An 18,263-nucleotide genomic window follows, 5' to 3' on the forward strand; every position below is an offset into this window, starting at 1 on the left:
ACGTCTTTGCTTCGACTTGACCTTGACAAATATCCTACATATAACTTACCCACACCACACCACACCAAATTACTTTGACTATTCTGACATGAGAATGACTGCTTTTGACGGTGCATGCTAGTCCACATATAGGCTTTGCCATTTTCGAAAATGCATAGATTTCAGATTACTGACAGATGCTTGTTTATATCCGCGATATTTGGATCTCCGTTATCCTTCACTTACATTCTAACCGCGATAACAGATGGCCGAGGACTTGGGACAAAAATGAAAGTGTGAAGTCGCGAAGATTTAAGTAGCAGTGGAACCTTCAAGAGCCCGGGAGATTGGACTTTGGAATGAGAGTACTAAACACTTCAGGAAATATCATTTCACCAAGTGGGGCAAGTGTATTTTTCATAAAAGTGTTGTAAACACCCTTGTTCCAAGAATATTGAATACACAATCTATCTACTTGAGCCATATTACTGGCCAAATAATTATTACATGCTAAAGTAAGTAAGTAGTAGATGATCATGCACCCCCCTCAGTCTATCACCCTCCCATCCAAAGGAATGACGCAAAAAAGCAGTATAGTCCATGACAAACGAATGAATGAACAAAAAAAAAAAAAAAAAGAGCAAGGAAACAAATTAATAACCATAAAAAACCCACAAACCAATCAATCACCAAAACCTCCACCACGCCTTTTTGCCAGCACCCTCTCTTCTACGCGCAGCACTATCCTCCTCCTTCACATCATTCTCCCTAATAACCTTCAAAAACACACTCTCCAAGCTCGCCTTCTCAACCGTGTACTCCGTGAAATCGCCATGGGTCGCTAGGGTGTCAAATAGCTGTCCGAGCGTGAACGGCTCAGAGCCGTCTTCAGCTGCTGTCCCGATGGGCACCTCGAAGCGCGTCGCGACGTCGTCCGCCATGCGCGAGCCAGGGATGTGCGACATAAGTGTACGCGCTTTGACAATTTCGTCGCGCGTGCGACATGTAAAGTGTACTTCGTATGTCGCATAACGCGCGGATAGGGACTCGGTTGTGCCAACAGCTTGTAGTAATAGAAAATAAAATCAGTACACGATTGAGACAGATGAATGAAATGACAGCCTACCTAGCATACGCTTAGCCAAAATACCAACACCACTCGCCAGAGCAGACGCCTCCTCCATAGAATCTAAAAACACAAGTAAAAAAAATTGAACAAATCAAACCAAAAAAAAAGACGACGAAAAAAGGCAGAAACATACGCGTCGTAATCACAACCGCTTTCCCAACCGCAACCCTTCTAAGCGTCTGCCACATATCCCTCTTCATCTTCGGATCAATCCCCGTCGAGAACTCATCAATCAACACAACCGACGGATTACCAATGAGCGATATCGCAAGCGACAGTTTGCGCTGATTTCCCCCCGACAGCTTGCTCGCAAGTCTATCAGCGTACATCCCCAGCGAGGTGCCGAGCAGTACTGCGCGCACACTCGAGTCTAGCTCTGGACCTTGTTGCAAGCCCTTGAGTCGTCCGTAGATGATGAGATGTTCTTCGACGGTGAGCTGCGAGTCGATGGCTGTGAACTGCGGACAGACGCCAAGCGCCGCGCGAGCCGTGCGTGGATTCCGCACGACAGACACACCGTTGATAAACACGTCTCCGACATCCGGTAGAATATCACCGCCTACATTACATTCCACACCATCAATAAAAAGGAGGAGAGAGAAAAAAAATAGAAAAAACATACGGATAATATTAAACGTCGTCGTCTTCCCAGCCCCATTCGGTCCAAGGAGCGCAAAAATCGTATCCTTTGACACCCCCAAGCTAACATCATCCACTACCTGATTCTGCCCAAACTTCTTCGAAATGTTCACAACACGCAACAGGTCATCCGAGCCCGCAACCGCCTCTGCAGCCGCCATGACGTCCTCCTTGGACGCGGAGGAGGAGGGCGTACCGGACCCAGAGGGCAGCTTGCGCGCGCGGAGACGTCGTGGGGTGCGCGTGCCCGAGTCGACCCAGACGAGGATGGCGAGGAGAATGAAGGCGTAGACGAAGAGGTAGAGGATGGGCCCGCCATAGCGCTTGATTGAGCCCATGGAGGAGGCGTTGACTTCAGTCGTTCCATCGCAGAGTAATGAGAACAGGTTGACGGAGACCAGTGCAGCGCGTGTCTGAAAACAAAATATTTTAGCAAGACTAGTTGTATCGAGCGACGGAAATACTCACCACACTAGCTACAGGCGCGACGATCGATGTCGAAAAGTGGATGATAGTAGTCAACCTTGTAGCCTCCGTGACTTTTCCATACGTCAATACCAAAAGGTACGAAGACAAATAAAGCTTCACAAGAAAGAAATTTAGCATATAAATAATAAAATAAAATAGAAGGAAATGAACGTACAATGAACATGACGAATTGGTATCCAGCCACAGCTGCAAAGGCCGCGAGAGGCGTTGCAACCATCAAAGACACACAATACGCAAACAGCGCCCCAGTGATTCCATACTGCACCATAACAAACCACTGTATAACAACCCACACTCTGTCAGTACATTCTCCAAGCCACCACTAATCCAAAAAGAACAAAAAAGACAAAAAAAACGCACCAAGAACCCAAGCCCATGGAACTGATTCGACGCCGCAGCCGCAAACACAACGGTGATAATCGTCGACAACACCACCACCGACAGCGTATCGAACATCAAATGGCCTAACCACAGCCCAAGCGGGTTCGTCAGTCCATTCGAGAACTGCATCGCCTGCACCGACGTCCGTCTCTCCTTCGCGACGTAAAGTGTGTAGAACGCCGGGTATACCGCCTGCAAAAATAATTTTTTTTTAAAAAGGGTGAATTGTGTATCGAATTGTAATCTTTTTCGTTAGACACGTACCATGACAGCCCCGAAAAATACGATCCAGCGCAGCGACACGAGCGTACCAGCCGCAACAGGCGGGAACGCCGCATAATTCGCCTTAATAACCGCCTCTCCCTGCGCACCCCCACCCCCACCCACAGCACTCGCATTCACCGCACGACTATACAACACATTCGTCGCCAAATTCAACATCGTCGGGCCCGTCAACCCAGGCGGCGTCGCCTCCCACGCAACGAGCGCCGCACCCGTGCTCATATCAAACGACACACCCCCAAGTGAAAAATTCCTATAATTACTCGTAATATCCCCCACAAACGTCGCGTTATCCCTCACATCCGTCGTGCGCAGTGCACCAGCGGAAGCTCCGAGCGCCTGACGTATAATACCCGGCGGCTGATTGAGTACGCGGGACGACGGGCCGAAGGTGAAGCTGCTGAGGAGGATGGGGGAGTCTGGGAAGAATAGGGGGATAGAGACGGGCGTATCGAAGCGGCGCACGCACGACTGCTGTTTGTGCCGGATGAAGACGAGGGGGATGCACGCGCCCGCGACGGCGAGGAGGACGGTGAGGAAGGGCGTGAGCCAGCTGCGCCGCGCGATGAGCCATCGTTTGTAAAAGACCGTCTGCGCCTGTTTGTACGCGTGCACCGGGCGGCCTGTTGGTAAGTCGATGATGTGCGAGTCTAGTGCTGCTCCTGGTCCCGATGCTTTCAGAGAGATTCCGGGCGGAGGCGGAGATGGTGTGACTGTGCCCCGCGACGTCTTTTCCTCGTCCTGCTCCGCCGCACTTGCACTTGCACTTGCACTTGCTCCTGCGCCCGTGGCGGATACGGCATCGTTCTTATTCATCAAATCCAAAAATATATCCTCAATCGTCGTGCCGAGGATATCATACCCAACCACCGCGCCCACGCGCATCTCCTCATCCAACAAGTCCGTCACCTGTCTAATAACCTTACTATCCCTCGTTTTAAGATGATAAACCACATGCGCGGGGTCAGGCGAGGTAGTGTACATCTGCGGCGCGATAGCGGAGATTTTGTGGAACAGCGCGTCGGCGGGGGACGTCTTTTCGGCATCGGCATTGGCGGTGTGCAAAGAGGGAAAAGCGACCTGCATAGAATACCCCTCTCCCAAATCGCGCTTGAGCGCAACAGGCGGGCCGGACGCGACGACTTTTCCAGGTGCAGCGAGGATCGCGATATAGTCCGCCAACAGATCCGCCTCGTCCAAAAACTGCCCAATATTCAAAGTTAGGTTGAGTTCACCGAATAATAGCAAGAAAGGGCGGACGTACGTGGGTTGTGAAGACTATACTCCTGTCCTCGCGGAACGCCGTCAGAGTCTTCCACAGCGCGCGTCTACTGAGCGGGTCCACGCCCGACGTACACTCATCCACCAAAACAACTGCAAAAAAAAGTCAACCATCAACACCAACCTCTCCCAACAAAAAAAAAACAACCAAAAACCAAGAAAAAAAACACGCACTCTTCGACCCCCCAAGCAACCCAACAGCCAACTGCAACTTCCTCTTCTGTCCCCCCGAAAGCGTATCCGCATTCGCATGTACCTTCCTCCCAAGATCACAATCCCTCAGCAACTGCTCCAAATCCTCACCCTCATCCGAATGCTCAGACCACTTGACGGCGCGCCAGACGCGGAGCGTTTGGAGGCATGTGAGTTCGGGGAAGAGGACGTTTTTTTGTGGGACGATGCCGAGTGTGCCGCGGGGTGGGAGGGTGGTTTGTGTGTAGGTGGTTGTGGTGGTGGTGGTTGAGGAGGAGGAGGGGGAGGGGGAAGGGGAGGGGACGGAAAATGTGACGCTCCCGCTTGTAGGACTTGACAATCCCGCAATAACAGACAACGAAGTCGACTTTCCAGCTCTACAATAATAATAATAACAACACAAATAACATAAAAATCAGCATCAAATCTTCATCCAAAATCCACGCATACATTGCGAAAATTACACAGAATACAGAATGACAGAATGACAAGGAAAGAGGGGAAAAAGCACGCACCCATTCGAACCCAACAACACAAATATCCCCGTACGCGGCACATCAAGGCTAAGCTCTCGAACAGCCGTGACCTCGCCCTTCTTCGACCCAAGTCCAAACCACCGCGTCGTCTTGTACGTCTTTGTCAGATTTCTAATCGAAATCGCGGTGTTTTCGGCAATTGGCGGGTGTTCGGGTGTTGATGATGATGATGATGACGAGGAGGGCGTTCTTTGCCAGAATTTATAGAATGGTCGACGGGAGGGGGAGGGGGAGGAAGAGGGACCGCGACGCGCATCGTACAAGTGCCGTTCGAGGAGGACAGCAAGATACGGCCACAAGAAAATATCAATCTACCAAAAAGCAAAAAAAAAGGCAATCGTCCAGTTAATCTCAACCCACCCCCAACCAAAAAATAAAGAACAAAAAGCACGCACCACAGCAGCCAAAAGCAACGGCGCAATCACAATCCCACTCTCCGGATCCGCCTTACCCACCAACGCCCCAATCTCCCTATTCTCCCACCCACACAGCGCCTTAACCGCAAACACATACCACGCCGGCGGAAAAACCAGCGCAAACACAAACAGCACCCCGCTCCCACTCGCCTTTACAACCAACGCCAGTATCGCTAGCACAATCACCCAAAACGTCGTTACAACGGCAGCGAGCTGCGGGGACTTGCCGAAGGGCGCGCAGGTGAAGAAGGAGTAGGATGCGAGGACGAGGCCGAGGAGGATGTGCATTATTAGGATGAGTCCTGCGGAGGAGGATTTGAAGACTTGGAAGTGCCAGGTTAGGGAGACGATTATCCATGCGGGGAGGTATGTTAGGGATATGGAGATGTGCCAGGATCTATGGGTGGGTGAGTGGTAGCAGCATGGTAAAGGTGGGTGAGAGGGGGGAAGAGGGAGACGGTTAGGGGTTAGGGGTAGAAAATTAAAAGCGAAGGAGGGAAAAGACGCACAGAATCCTAGCTGAATCTTTCAACCCCATAGCCTTCATATGCTCCGTGATCAACGACGCTCGTTCCCCCGCGACCGATCCAGGAAGCTGATACGAGATGCCTACAAACGTCACGAAGCTGCATCGCACACACACATGAGTTGCAAGTCGCAAGTCAGCTTGATACCATTCAACGAGGACGACATAACGAAAAAGGGTGTGGGGAGAAGGGGGAATATGGAGAAGAAGAGGGAGAGCGAGAGAGGGAGGGGGAACGTACAAAGCAAGCACAAGCAAGGACCTAATCCCCCTGATATAACTAAGCCTGATACCCGTCTTCTGCTCCTCGTTCGTCTCCTGCGTGAACGGCCACTCGAGCGGGACCTGCTGCTCTACACCCGTCTGCAGCTCGATGATCGCCTGTGGATATCACATGAGGTAAGGGTGAAGGTAAGAAACAGAAGCAGAAAAGCAGAGAATCAGAGAAGGAGTGAAGGAGTGAAGCAGAGAAACAGAGAAGCCGAGAAAGAGAGGGGGAAAGAGAAAGAGAAAGAACCAAAAAAAAAAAAAAAAAACGCACCTTATCAATCGCCCACTGCAACGGCAAAATCCTCTTCTCAAAATCACTCGTATGGTGTACAACATCCACAAAACCGAGCCCCGAATCCGCCGAAATCGTATAATTCACCGCTCTTCCCCCTGCCCCTCCCGCTCCTCCACCCCCGCCCCCGCTGCTACTATTGCTATTGCCGTTACCGGGCGCAGGCACATCATAAAACACAACAGCCGCAAAGCACTGCGAAAACAAATTAAAATTCTGCGGGCACAACGACGGGATGCTCAGCGGATCCGCGACTTGGCGCACGGAGGCGCGTTGGGATGGTGTAAAGTCCGCTGTGATACGCTCGATGATCGCGGATGGTGTAGGTGAGGACGCAGAGGAGGAAGAGGAGGAGTTGGCTGTAGCGTCGGACCAGATGAACGCGAGTTTCGGGTCGAACTGGCTTTGCAGGGATTTTATGGGTACAGGGTCGCCGATGCCGTACTGTCAGGTATTAGGTTAATCGTCAATATTCAATCGTCAATCATCAATCATCAACACCCTTCGCTTAAAACACCCCACAGATCAAAAAAAGCAAGGGGGAAAAGTTGCACGCACATCGTTAAGCCTGTTCAAGAACACCTGCGCGGTCGCCAAAAAAGAGCCATACGCAATCGGGAGAATAAAGCATCTCAGAATCGTCCACTACCCCCCAAACCCAAGTCCAAATCCAAATCCAAAGAGAAAAAAACAAAACCAAAACCGGTTAGCCTGCGCCTACGCCGTGAGACATTACCGATCAATGAAAAAAAACATACAAAGGAGTGTTTAGAGAGCACAATCCAATTTTTCCATATCAGCGCGCGGAGCTGCAGCCAGAATATGTTGGCCATGCGGCGGGGGTATGTGTTGGTATAGTCGGTATCGGTATATGCGAGGGAAGAGTCAGTTCAGGTATAGTGTGGGGTATGGTATGGATGTGAATATGAATATGTATCAGTGGAGAATCCCTCAAATGCGCTGGAGCATAGCCCAACGGGTATCGAGGTCGAAGTCAGCGTCGGAGTCGACGTCAAAGGATGAGAAAACGGAAAATGGAAAAGGGGAAAGGGGAAAGAGCGTCTGTAGCTGTAGCTGTGCAGCGTACGTGAACGTGAGTCGTGCGTGATATACAAAGTATAAGTATAAGTATAAGTACCAAAAACGAACGGGCGTATCAGAAGCAAAGCAACATGAGAAAAACCGGGAAAACAAAACCGACAAAATTCTAATTTTGCTTTTTGCCTGCTTTTGCTTGGGAGGGGGGTGTGCATGGCTGGTGCATGGCATGGCGTCCTATGGCATGCAGACGATCCCGCAGTCCATCGCTGCCCATCGGCTGGGCAACTTTCCCTTTTTTAGGCATGCACACCCCCTCCCGCCCCGGCGCCGAGCCTAAAAGGACAACATTTCCCGGCGCCCGCCCTTGCTGCCCCCTCTTGTCTCAAGCTGCCCTGTCTTCTACGTCTGACGTCAGCCTATTTACAATCACACATCTCCCGGCTCCTTTACGACTTCCTTCCTTCCTTCCACAGTACACGTTAGCTGTTTCCCAACTGCCAGTATCATCCGAATGGCTGTGCCCTTCCAGCCCGATATCCATCCAACCTTCAAAGATTCAAAGATTCAAACTAACACAACAAGGAGAGGTGTACTTGTCCATTCCATTTACTTACCGTTAATATCATCACGCAACATTCCCACGCCATGCGTATATTCTACTGTACATCTCTTAGGGGGGCTTGGACGCGTTTTTCAATTTTCTACGTACGCGCGGGGGGTACGGATCGGCACGCCAAGCCTCTTGCATCATGATCCTTGTGTATTCATCAGGAACTCACTCAGGAGACCCAGGACATAAAAAATCAGAAAATCCGGGGTTGAGCCAGAGCCAGCACATTCCAGAATCAAAGCAGAAAGACGCGCAGGCAGGCGCAGTCTACACCGCAGTTATTGCGTAACGCACGCCATTGAAAACATAGATCATACATCACAGCTAGACAGATACGTCGAGTCTATTGTATTGTACAGTTAAAAGTAGCGCGATAGCCATCTCCGACTCTTGGTTCGAAATCGACGCGGACGTTACGCCTGCGCCTGCGCTTGCGCTCGCGCTCAACGTTCAATCGTCAATCGTCAATCGTCAAGTCACCAAGCTCAAACCCAAACCCAAGCTCAAGCCTCGATCTTCACGGAGAATAGAGATAATAGAGATACACTGCTCATGTATCGTATACCGCCATGGGTCAAAAAAGCTATAGCATATAAGTAACCTAAACTTATTTTCTACACCAGACTGCACTTCCTCAATCATCCACCCGATTTCACACAGTCAGACTTCTAATGTACACAATAATATACACATATATTACACAGCATGAGAGATACAGAAAGGAGTAGTAGTGACAACACAACGAAACGCAGTGTAAAAAGTAAAAACGTAAAAACCGAAAAGTGAAAAATGAAAACTGAAAACGGAGAATGGACAACGTGAAACTGCAAGTGAAAGTGCGAGTGCAAGTGCAAGTGCAAAAAGGCAAAGAAAAAAAAAGAAAAGAAAAATCAAAGAAAAAAAACCAAATTTTCGAAAACCACTAGCAATAGCAACAGCACGCTGCACCCCTCTCCACCCTATCGCAGCGCATACACGCATACACGCAGACACGCAGACACGCATACACACATATACGCTAACGCTAACGCTAACGCTAACACCGCCAACGACGGTCCTACGCTGCCCGGGCCCGACCTGCGCCCCTTTCACATCATCTCACCCTCACCCTCACCCTCACATCCAACCCAACTCAACCCAACGCGACGTCGACGTCGACATCAAATTCGACGCGGACACCGATACCGACACCGATACCGTCACCGACACGACACCGGCGTTAAACTGGGACTTGGACTTGGAGTTGGAGTTGGAATTAGATTTAGATCCAGCCTCGGACTAGGACTAGGACTCGACACAACCGCAGCCTTTCCGCAGCTTCACCGGATACGCGCCCGCACAGGATACGCGATAGGCATCATCCGCACGCTCGTGCGCTCGGTTTTGCTGTTGGTGCTGTCGATGTCGATGTCGGTGCTATGGGAAGCAAGCATGACATCGCCCCCTTGTTTTTCGTAGCTTCCGGAGTTCCCGACATTGCCATTGCCATTGTCATTGTCGCGCTCGCTGGGACTGTCGATATTACTGGGACTGGGACCGGTATTGTCATTATCACTATCACTATCGCGACACCGACACGGTTCCCCCGACTGTGTCGTCCCAGTCCGCATATCCTTCGCATTCATAATCCCATTCGCAGTCCCATAACCACCGACATCCGTCCATATCCAACCCCCACCCCCACCCCCACCCCCAAGCGCAAGAGCGCGGGGCCACACAACACCCGGAAAACTATCCACGAACATGCCCCATAAAATAAGAACTAACACAGCGAGAAACAGTGTGCGGAAGAAGCGCGCGCATACGGTCGAGCGGCGGTGGTGTGGGTTGTGGTGCGGAGGGGGATTGTGGTGCGGAGGGGGATGAGGGGAGTGTGGGTGATGAGGGGAGTGTGGGTGATGAGGGGAGTGTGGGTGGTGATGAGGGGGGTGGTGCGGGTGATGATGCGGGGGGCTGTGGTGAGGCAGATGGTGCGGGTCGTGTGTACGGCGCCAGCGCCAGCCCCAGTGCCAGCGCGATCCCCTGCGGTGCGGGGATTCGTCCCTGTGGTGGTGGCCGTGGTGTCCGTGGCCGTGGCGGTCGTGTCCGTGGTGCCCGTGTCCGTGTCCGTGGCGACCATGATGGGGATGCGGGTGCGAATGGTGGTGATGCTGCACGCCCACATCCACAGCGCTATACCCAGGCACCGCAAGCGCCGCCGCATACGTCGGCGGCGGGAGCGGTGTGGTGGTTGGGGAGTGTGCTAGTGCTAGTAGCGAGCCTTTGAGCGGGGAGCGCTCGGTGGGTGAGCCGGGTGTGCCAGGTGAGGAGGGGGAAGTGGGGGAGAATGGGGAAAGGGGGGAGGTGGGGGAGAATGTGGAGGGGTCGTCTTCGGGGAGGACGATCATCGTTTTTTGTGGTTGGGTGAGGGTGAGGGGTGCGGTGAGGGTTTGAGCGGGGTGAGCGTGAGGGTAGGCGCTGGGGCGCTCGGTACGATAGTTGGACGTTGGCCAGTTAGTTAGTTGGATGAGGACAATGTAATCCCTCCTCCTCGTCGTTTTGCTCTGAGCCTGATAAGTGATAACACAGCCAAAGGTACCGACAAACTCCTCCAAGTCAGAGTCAGAGTCAGAGTCCGCTAACCAAGGACTCAAACCTCCATACCTACCTACTACTTATACCTCCATGGATTGATAACACGTATGTATATTAAGCACCATACACATATCCTGTGAGAACCTTGAACTATCCCGTCAATCAGTCATTGACAATCAACCGAAATATGACTCACTGCGTAATTCAACAACTAGGCTCTAGCCGCCCCGGGATCATGTGGAACCATGTCCATGTACTGCGCGCGCAGTCCCAGTCGCAGTCACGGTACAGAACAGCACCACGCCCGCTTCGCTCATTTGCAGGGTAGATTTAGATTCGTCGTTGAAGCTTGAAGCTTGAAGCTTGAAGAAGAGGAAGAGTCAAGTTCCTTCGAACGCTGTTAGTTGATACGATTCAGAGTTTTCGTGGATCTATGTCATAGTAGAGTAACGAGTTCCAAATCGACGATCGTGGAAATTGGAATACCATCGCGTTTGGCTGGGCTTTCAATTTGGTTTCTTCGCGTTCGCGTTCGAGTGCTCAGTAAGGTGTACCCCAGTGTCCTAAATCCTGATGATTGAATAGTACTTACAAAAGAAGGACTAAACCTGTAAACTGCACGGGCGATGAAGTTGAAGTTGAAGTAAATATAGTCAAACAGGCGCATGGTGGCGCGCGCGTGCCAAGTCTCCATCATGATCACAATCTGATTCTGACCTTCTTCGTATTTCGACCTCAAAAGCTATACCAAAGCCAAAGCGCTTTGTATCGTCGTACACAATTGAATCAATACAGAGTCAATACTAAATAGGCGGTGTCCGACTCGGAATCTGATTTGAAAATTCTCACACTGCGCTGCGCCGACGTGTTGAACCAGATCTATCATTAATTCGTATCTGTTACATCCAATGCAGCTGAAGCTAGACTATAATGAAGATATAACTAAATAAAACAAACAAACTGGAGAAATGAGGGATCAATTTGTAGAGTTAAAAAAAATGCAATAGCGCATGCCCGTTATCATCCTTCCAGCGCTTTAATGGAACCAGATGAACCAGAAACAGAAAATAATTTCCGAAGCTAAATTCGATTGTATCATCTTTCCTGGTTCAAAATCGGACTCGTGCTCAGAGTCGCTAGTCAAGTCGGATAGGCAACATAAGGTGAACTATGATCCTTTACTTGAGGTGTATGTGAAGTTAAGCCGCAGGCATGTCGAGGTCTTCGAGACGCTCCTGGTAGATGGGAGCACCGCTATCCGAGGCTGGCGCTGAAGTTGAGTCCCTCGGGCTCCCAATAGTAGGCACAGACGAATATTCAACGGTCGGGTTCGCTGCACACGTCTCTTCAAATTGCTCCAACTCCATCACCCCATTACCAAGTGGAACATCCCGCCAAGCTATCTCCGGTAGTCGATGCTGAATGTACTCAAACCACCCATAAAACCTAGCATGAATAACAGCATAGGCCGGAACAGCATTAACCCGCCCAGCCCTCTGCCTCATCTCCAACGCATGCCGCATTTTAAACCGCATATCATTCATCAGCCTCGCCAAAACCTTCACAGACGGCTCTAACGCTTCATACAGCGACTCGTCCATTTCATACAGAAAGCAGTCGGATCTCACTTTGGATAATCGGCCACTTCCACTGGTACGGAAACGGTACCGCCCCCATATCTGCGAAGGCAGATAACGAACGCGACAAGTTATACTCCATAGTAAAAGCCACCAGATGGACTCCAAGTCATGTTGGAAGTTATGGATGGCTAGCGGGTTCGCGGTGTGCTTCTTTGCCGGTGAAGGTCGAAAGTATTCGCATGTTATAGTAGCCATGTCGAATTCGTCTTCGTTGTCTGGAGAAGTGACTATTCTTTCAGATGGATCCTGCACTGAACAAAGTTGATAATGCGCCATAATCTCGTGTGCCATAAAAAATGGAGTGCCCTGATGTCGATGACCGACCATAAACACTAAGATATCACAATCATTTGTTCAAGTTGATGTATAGACTTACAATCTGGTGATCTGCAGCATCAGGGACGTAACCGGCAGGAGGAGGAAACCTCGTAGCATATTCCAAATCCGCCAACTTAGCCTGCCACTGCCCACTAGCAGATTCATGATCATCCGAACCGTGCGCCAGAATATTTCCAGCGCTAATATCCCGATGGACCCATCCAGCGCACAAGAGAAGTTGCAAGGCTAAGTGAATGTGTACCCATCATCATCATAGGGTATAAAAAATAGCGAACTTACGAGTCAGAATTTGCTGTAATACATCCACGACTTCACCTATAGTCCCGAGATCGCCTAGTGCGGTACAAAATTCTCTGAAAAGAACACGGTATTGTAGTTTTTGCTGGTCACGGTAAGCTCGAGGTGGTGGTGGTACCGGTGTGGGGTACACTTTCAAGTTAGCAGGATTTACGCTGTAGCGTGCATCCAACAATCCTCTCGTAGACACAGCATCAATCGGAGGATCCGGGGAGACCATTCCACGATAATCAGCTACAATATCAAGAAAATAGTTCTTATACTCTCCCGTGCTAACAAGTGTAGCATGCAAGTCTTTAAACAATTTAAGAGAAAGGCTATCGCTCTCAGGCGACCTGCCCTGCCAAAAACCCCGAATATCGTAGAAAATGGCCGATTGCAGCTCGCGCTCAGTCTGTGCTTCTTTGTCGAGCCAAATGTCCTTCAATACAAAGCGTGGTGGATCTTTTTTCCCAGTGTCGAGTTCTTTGACGAGCAGGATACGCGTCATCCGACCCGTAATATTGTTCAAACGATACTCAGAAATCGTTTCGACAGTGCGAAAACGCCGAGATTGGGCGTTGAGTGTGTCGCCTGGAAGCATGGGGATGGTGAATATGTAACGATGGTCCGCAGTCGTGTCTAAAGTCACATTGGGATCGTATCCCAGTTGTTCGGGTGTGCTGAACATGAATGAGATGAATATTTGGATGAGTGTGGTTGGGTCCTATTATGTGTAAGTTTCATGTTAGTTAACAATAGCGACAAACCCTCGAGAGAGAGAGAGAGAGGGAGGGAGGGAGAGAGAGAGATTTTACCTCGACAAAGCTGAATCGATGAGAAGCAGCCGAATGGGATCGGCAATGATACCACAACGTCGCTAAGTCACCCTCAATTGTGATCTAAAAAGCAAATCATTATCGAACAATTCCGCAGATTGGATTGGATTGGAGTTGTTGAAGTGAGAATTTCACTAGAAGTTACTACTTACGCCGAAAGTAAACATCCAACGAAGATCCTTGTTCATGATTTGAACGTTCGTTGAGACTAACTGGATGTTGTTCTAGTGGCACCAGCACAGAGAAACAGAGAAAAAAATCAGCATACCCATTGTACTACAGAGGCAAGTAGGTAAAGGCCCACCTTTATTCTGTCATTCCCATCGAGCTTGAATTGCATAGGGACGACTATACCACTCATCGATAGTCGCTTTGTATCAGGACCATCTGACGTGAAGCAAGCGCCGTTCCTCTCAACATCCGAAGTCAAAGTATTCGACGAGCAATCACAATAGCGAAAATCGTTCCTTGCAGGACTGTTCCCGGCAAACCTATATTCACCAATCGCATTTGCAATCTCCCTGCTCCGCAGACCTTCCCCTTCCCCAAGCTATATTAGCCGTCTGCCTAGGAAACTTTGTAAATTGTAATGGATCCTCAACAATCAGTTCTTTCCGCTTCAGAATATCTTTTACCCCATCCAGATCAGCTTGAGAAGCGACGAAGGGGAGATAAGAATTGATAAAGTCCTGCACGCTACAGACGATAATTTCCTTGTCCATCTCTCGGGCTATCCGATTCCTAGTGCGATTTGCTGGGATGCTCATGCTTTTGTGCTCTTAAAGACGCGTTGGCGAGGCGGGTGAGAGTGCGAGGGGTTTGGGATGTTCTAAGCTAGGAGTTAGGGATTTCTGATGTTTGATGTAAGAAAACACCGTCGGGGCACGGGGCACGGGCACGGGGGTTGGTTGGGGGCTCACATATGGAGTGCCACCAGCGGCGGCGAAGCTTGCAACTTGCAACTTGAACTTGGGGCGCGTTTGAGTGGGTTATGCTGTTTGTATGATTGAGGTGATACGGTGATGAAGTTATGCCACAGGAATCTAGCACATCTCAAGTTATATAGTTTCGGGAGACGTGACGTTGCTAATTTCCCCAATCGCGACGCGCGAGTCAAAGTTCAACGACACGTGGGGGCGTCATCAAATTCCCACGACTGGCCCATTGGCTTCCCGCTTAAGACTCCGCTTGACATCGCATTGACTTAGTTAGACTTTAGTTCTTCCCTTTCCGTTTTCTATTCTGGCGTGAGTTGTTTATTGTGGTCTTTAATCAGAGATAACGAGGTCCGTCGTGATAGATAGTCACACACACAACGAGCAACTGTCGAAGAAGAAAAAGACATTTTTTTACTGTATTTTAGAAAATAAATATAGGATACTTGTATATCACAGTGCACACAGTGCAGCATCAGCATCAGTGCGATATTGCGAAACGCAGGCGGCTGTGCGGGGACAGGCAACTGGAAACTGGAAACTGGAAACTGGAAACCGAAACTGGAAACTGGATAGTGACCTTCATACCCCAGGCCAAAGGTCAAGCCAACACGAAGGTACAAACAAGTGAAAAACAGCAGAGAAAGGAAAGGAAATGAAAAGAAGCAAGAAAAAGAAAGCACAAATCGTCAATATCAATCTTATCCGGAACACTGAAACACTGAAACACTGGACACTGGAATATATGTACACGCTGCGATTCAGAACGTGCGACTCGCTACGCGTCCATCTCAACGTCGTCACCGACACCTGCATCCCCAACGGCATTAGCGTCGGCGTCGGCGTCCCCAACAGCCCACGGCCCCACCACGATCACCCGCCACACAACCACTCCACCCCACCGCATAGATACTTAACGATTTATCAACCTATCCGGAAACGTAAATCACGAAATGCTGTCATGCACCGTAGAATGGAACGTGCATAGGTTGCATAGGTTGCATAGGTGCCATAGGCGCCATAGGTGACATAGGCGCGCCGTGGTTGTGGGCATGAGCGTGAGCGTGGTTGTTGTTATAAGTGTAAAGAGGCGCGTGCGCCTGCCCCGCGTTGGAGTGCGCGGAGTGGGGGGTGTCACAGTTGCAGCTCCAGCTCCAGTTTCTGTTCCTGCTCGAGCTCGAGTTCGAGTCACTGTGCGATCCATTACCTGCGCCTGCGTCGCCGCTTCCGCCAGCGTCAGAGCCCCCGTCTTTGCGGTCCGGGGACTCGTCCCGGTGGTGGTGATCGTGATCGTGGTGGTGGTGGTGGTGTTGACCGTGGTGGTGGTGAGGTTGTGGATAATTGTGCTGATGGCCGTGGTGTTGACCATGTTGGCAATTGTGGTGACCGTGGTGGCCGTGGCCGTGGTGGTGCATATGCATATGCGGTTGGGGGTGTGGATAATTGTGGTGGTGCCCGTGCTGGTACATATGCATAGGCGGATACGGATGCGGGTACGAATGGGCGTGCGCGTGTGGTTCCATGTGTGCGGTGCTATTGGTAGGCGGCCCGGGCGATGGAGAGAGAGATGGCGATAGCGAGAGAGGTGGGGATGTGAAGCGGGAGATGGATGTGAAGGCGGAGGGGGTGGGCGAGGGGGGAGAGGAGTGTGTGTCTTCGGGGGGGACAATCATCATGCTGGGTTTGTTTAATGAGGTGAGGTTAATAGTTAGCTGGTTGGTTGGTTGGTTGGTTGGTTTGTTGGGCGAGAACGATGGGTTGGCTCCGTCGTCGTCGACTCGATACTCTTTCTCCTGCAAATCTATACCTACTTATACATTCCCTGGTGATTATATTAGGCATTTCCACCCCCACACTTATAGTTATAATTACTTCCTGTGAGAACAATACTCAATCTCATCAATCAATCAGTCACCCAAAAATAAGTAATGCATGACTCACAGCAATTACTGGTAACAATTTCCCATCTTCCAATACAAAAGACTCAGAGGACGCATACCGACGTACTACGCACGCAGTCTTCATTCACTTGAGGCTTTCAAGTTGTGGTGTAGAATCACAATTAAATAGGATCTTCAGAAATAACACATCAAAACCGCGGGGAAGGGGAAGAATAAAACAGAACCAAGCTCAAAGCGCACTGGCGCAGGCCGCATAAAAAGTTCAAGCCCCACATTCCCAGCATTCCCAATATGAGCATGAACACGGTGCCACTGTGGGAAGACTTCTCACAGTGACAGAAAGAGCAATAAGATAACTGGCTTCTTGCTGTGAAGTAACGGAGTTGGATACCTGAATATCCCAACTGGTAACGGTCAATGGGCTCAAGTAAACCGTAGTGTACAGAATACTGCCTTGGGATTGCCTAGGCTCTTTCGAAGTTAGCTGGTGAGGACGATGTGGGTTCGTTGTTTTCGTCGATTTTAATGCTAGGCCTAATCCTCTTCCTCCTCCTCAAGCATCCCCACACTTATAATTATCCTGTGAGAACAAACGCTCAAACCCATTTCCCACCTCCCATCTCCCATCAATCAATCAGTCACCCAAAAATAACTCACACCAATTACTGGTAACAATTTCCCATTTTCCAACACAAAAGAACAGAACGCATGTCGAAGTACTGCGCACGCCGCTTTTCTGGGTAGAATCACAATTAATTAGGATCTTCAGAAATAACACATAAAACCGCGGGGAAGGGGAAGAAGCGCAGACCGCATAAAAAGTTCACGCTTCACATTCCCAGCACTCCCAATATGAACATGAAAACGGTGGGAAAGCTTCTCACAGTTACAGAAAGAGAGAAAAATTCTCAAGTTCTGCCAAAGCCGTGCGAACAAATTACAATAAGAATTAAAATCAAATACATTCAGAAATTCAGAAATTCTCGTACTATGACATCTAGCTGCGGCTCGGGCCAAGTTCAAAGCGCGCCGCATAAAAAGCTCACGCTTCACTTTCCCAGCATTCCCGATATGAGCATGAAGTTTGGCATGAACACGGTGCTACTGTGCGAAAGCTTCTCACAGTGCCAGAAAGAGAAAAAAATTCTCAAGTTCTGCCAAAGCCGTGCGAACAAATTACAATAAGAATTAAAATCAAATACATTCAGAAATTCAGAAATTCTCGTACTATGACATCTAGCTGCGGCTCGGGTCAAATTCAAAGCGCGCCGCATAGAAAGCTCACACTTCACGCTTCACATTCCCAGCATTCCAAATATGAACATGCGACGGTGGGAAGGCTTCTCACAGTGTCAGAAGGAGAAAAAAGTTCTCAAGTTCTCAAGTTCAAGTTCTCATGAAGTTGTGAAGACACAGCCACTGATGTGCGGTCCCGGTCCGGCTAAGCGGCCTCGGCCCTCGTCCCTTATCACGTGCCACTGTCAGTCTCACGTGCATCATTTTTTTCTGCTGGTGGGTGTGAGGAAGGTCTGAAAGTGGACGCGAGCGACGACGACGACGACGACGACGATTGCGAGGGTCGATATCCACATCTATCTCTACACACCGCCAAAACTACACTGCTAACACACACACGCGCGCGCGCGAAGTGGTAGTGAAGTTACACCCGCAATCCGAGGGGTGCGAACTTGACTTG

General features: G+C 50.0%; 4 protein-coding genes across 4 annotated transcripts; all 4 read right to left on the bottom strand.

Moving 5' to 3' along the window:
- Positions 1-665: 665 nt before the first annotated feature.
- Positions 666-7,245, bottom strand: JR316_0002660 (ABC transporter A family member 2; the record flags this gene model as incomplete). Its single annotated transcript, XM_047888447.1, has 15 exons — positions 666-1,042; positions 1,106-1,168; positions 1,242-1,667; positions 1,731-2,160; positions 2,216-2,329; positions 2,391-2,558; positions 2,597-2,809; positions 2,882-4,102; positions 4,164-4,273; positions 4,355-4,749; positions 4,888-5,219; positions 5,304-5,721; positions 5,834-6,231; positions 6,392-6,856; positions 7,171-7,245. The coding sequence occupies 15 exons, from the start codon at positions 7,243-7,245 to the stop codon at positions 666-668; spliced, it is 5,205 nt and encodes a 1,734-aa protein (XP_047753370.1).
- A 2,137-nt stretch (positions 7,246-9,382) lies between these two features.
- JR316_0002661 (uncharacterized protein) lies at positions 9,383-10,450 on the bottom strand (the record flags this gene model as incomplete). Its single annotated transcript, XM_047888448.1, has 3 exons — positions 9,383-9,794; positions 9,869-10,213; positions 10,242-10,450. 3 exons carry the CDS (start codon positions 10,448-10,450, stop codon positions 9,383-9,385), a joined length of 966 nt encoding a protein of 321 aa, XP_047753371.1.
- Positions 10,451-11,836: 1,386 nt separating this feature from the next.
- Positions 11,837-13,583, bottom strand: JR316_0002662 (uncharacterized protein; the record flags this gene model as incomplete). Its single annotated transcript, XM_047888449.1, has 3 exons — positions 11,837-12,523; positions 12,654-12,841; positions 12,896-13,583. The coding sequence occupies 3 exons, from the start codon at positions 13,581-13,583 to the stop codon at positions 11,837-11,839; spliced, it is 1,563 nt and encodes a 520-aa protein (XP_047753372.1).
- A 2,042-nt stretch (positions 13,584-15,625) lies between these two features.
- Positions 15,626-16,342, bottom strand: JR316_0002663 (uncharacterized protein; the record flags this gene model as incomplete). The annotated part of the gene is made up of 1 exon (XM_047888450.1): positions 15,626-16,342. One exon carries the CDS (start codon positions 16,340-16,342, stop codon positions 15,626-15,628), a length of 717 nt encoding a protein of 238 aa, XP_047753373.1.
- Positions 16,343-18,263: the final 1,921 nt, after the last annotated feature.

The sequence above is a fragment of the Psilocybe cubensis genome, chromosome 2 (genome assembly GCF_017499595.1).
Source record: "Psilocybe cubensis strain MGC-MH-2018 chromosome 2, whole genome shotgun sequence".
In the NCBI taxonomy this organism is placed as follows: Eukaryota; Fungi; Basidiomycota; class Agaricomycetes; order Agaricales; family Agrocybaceae; genus Psilocybe; species Psilocybe cubensis.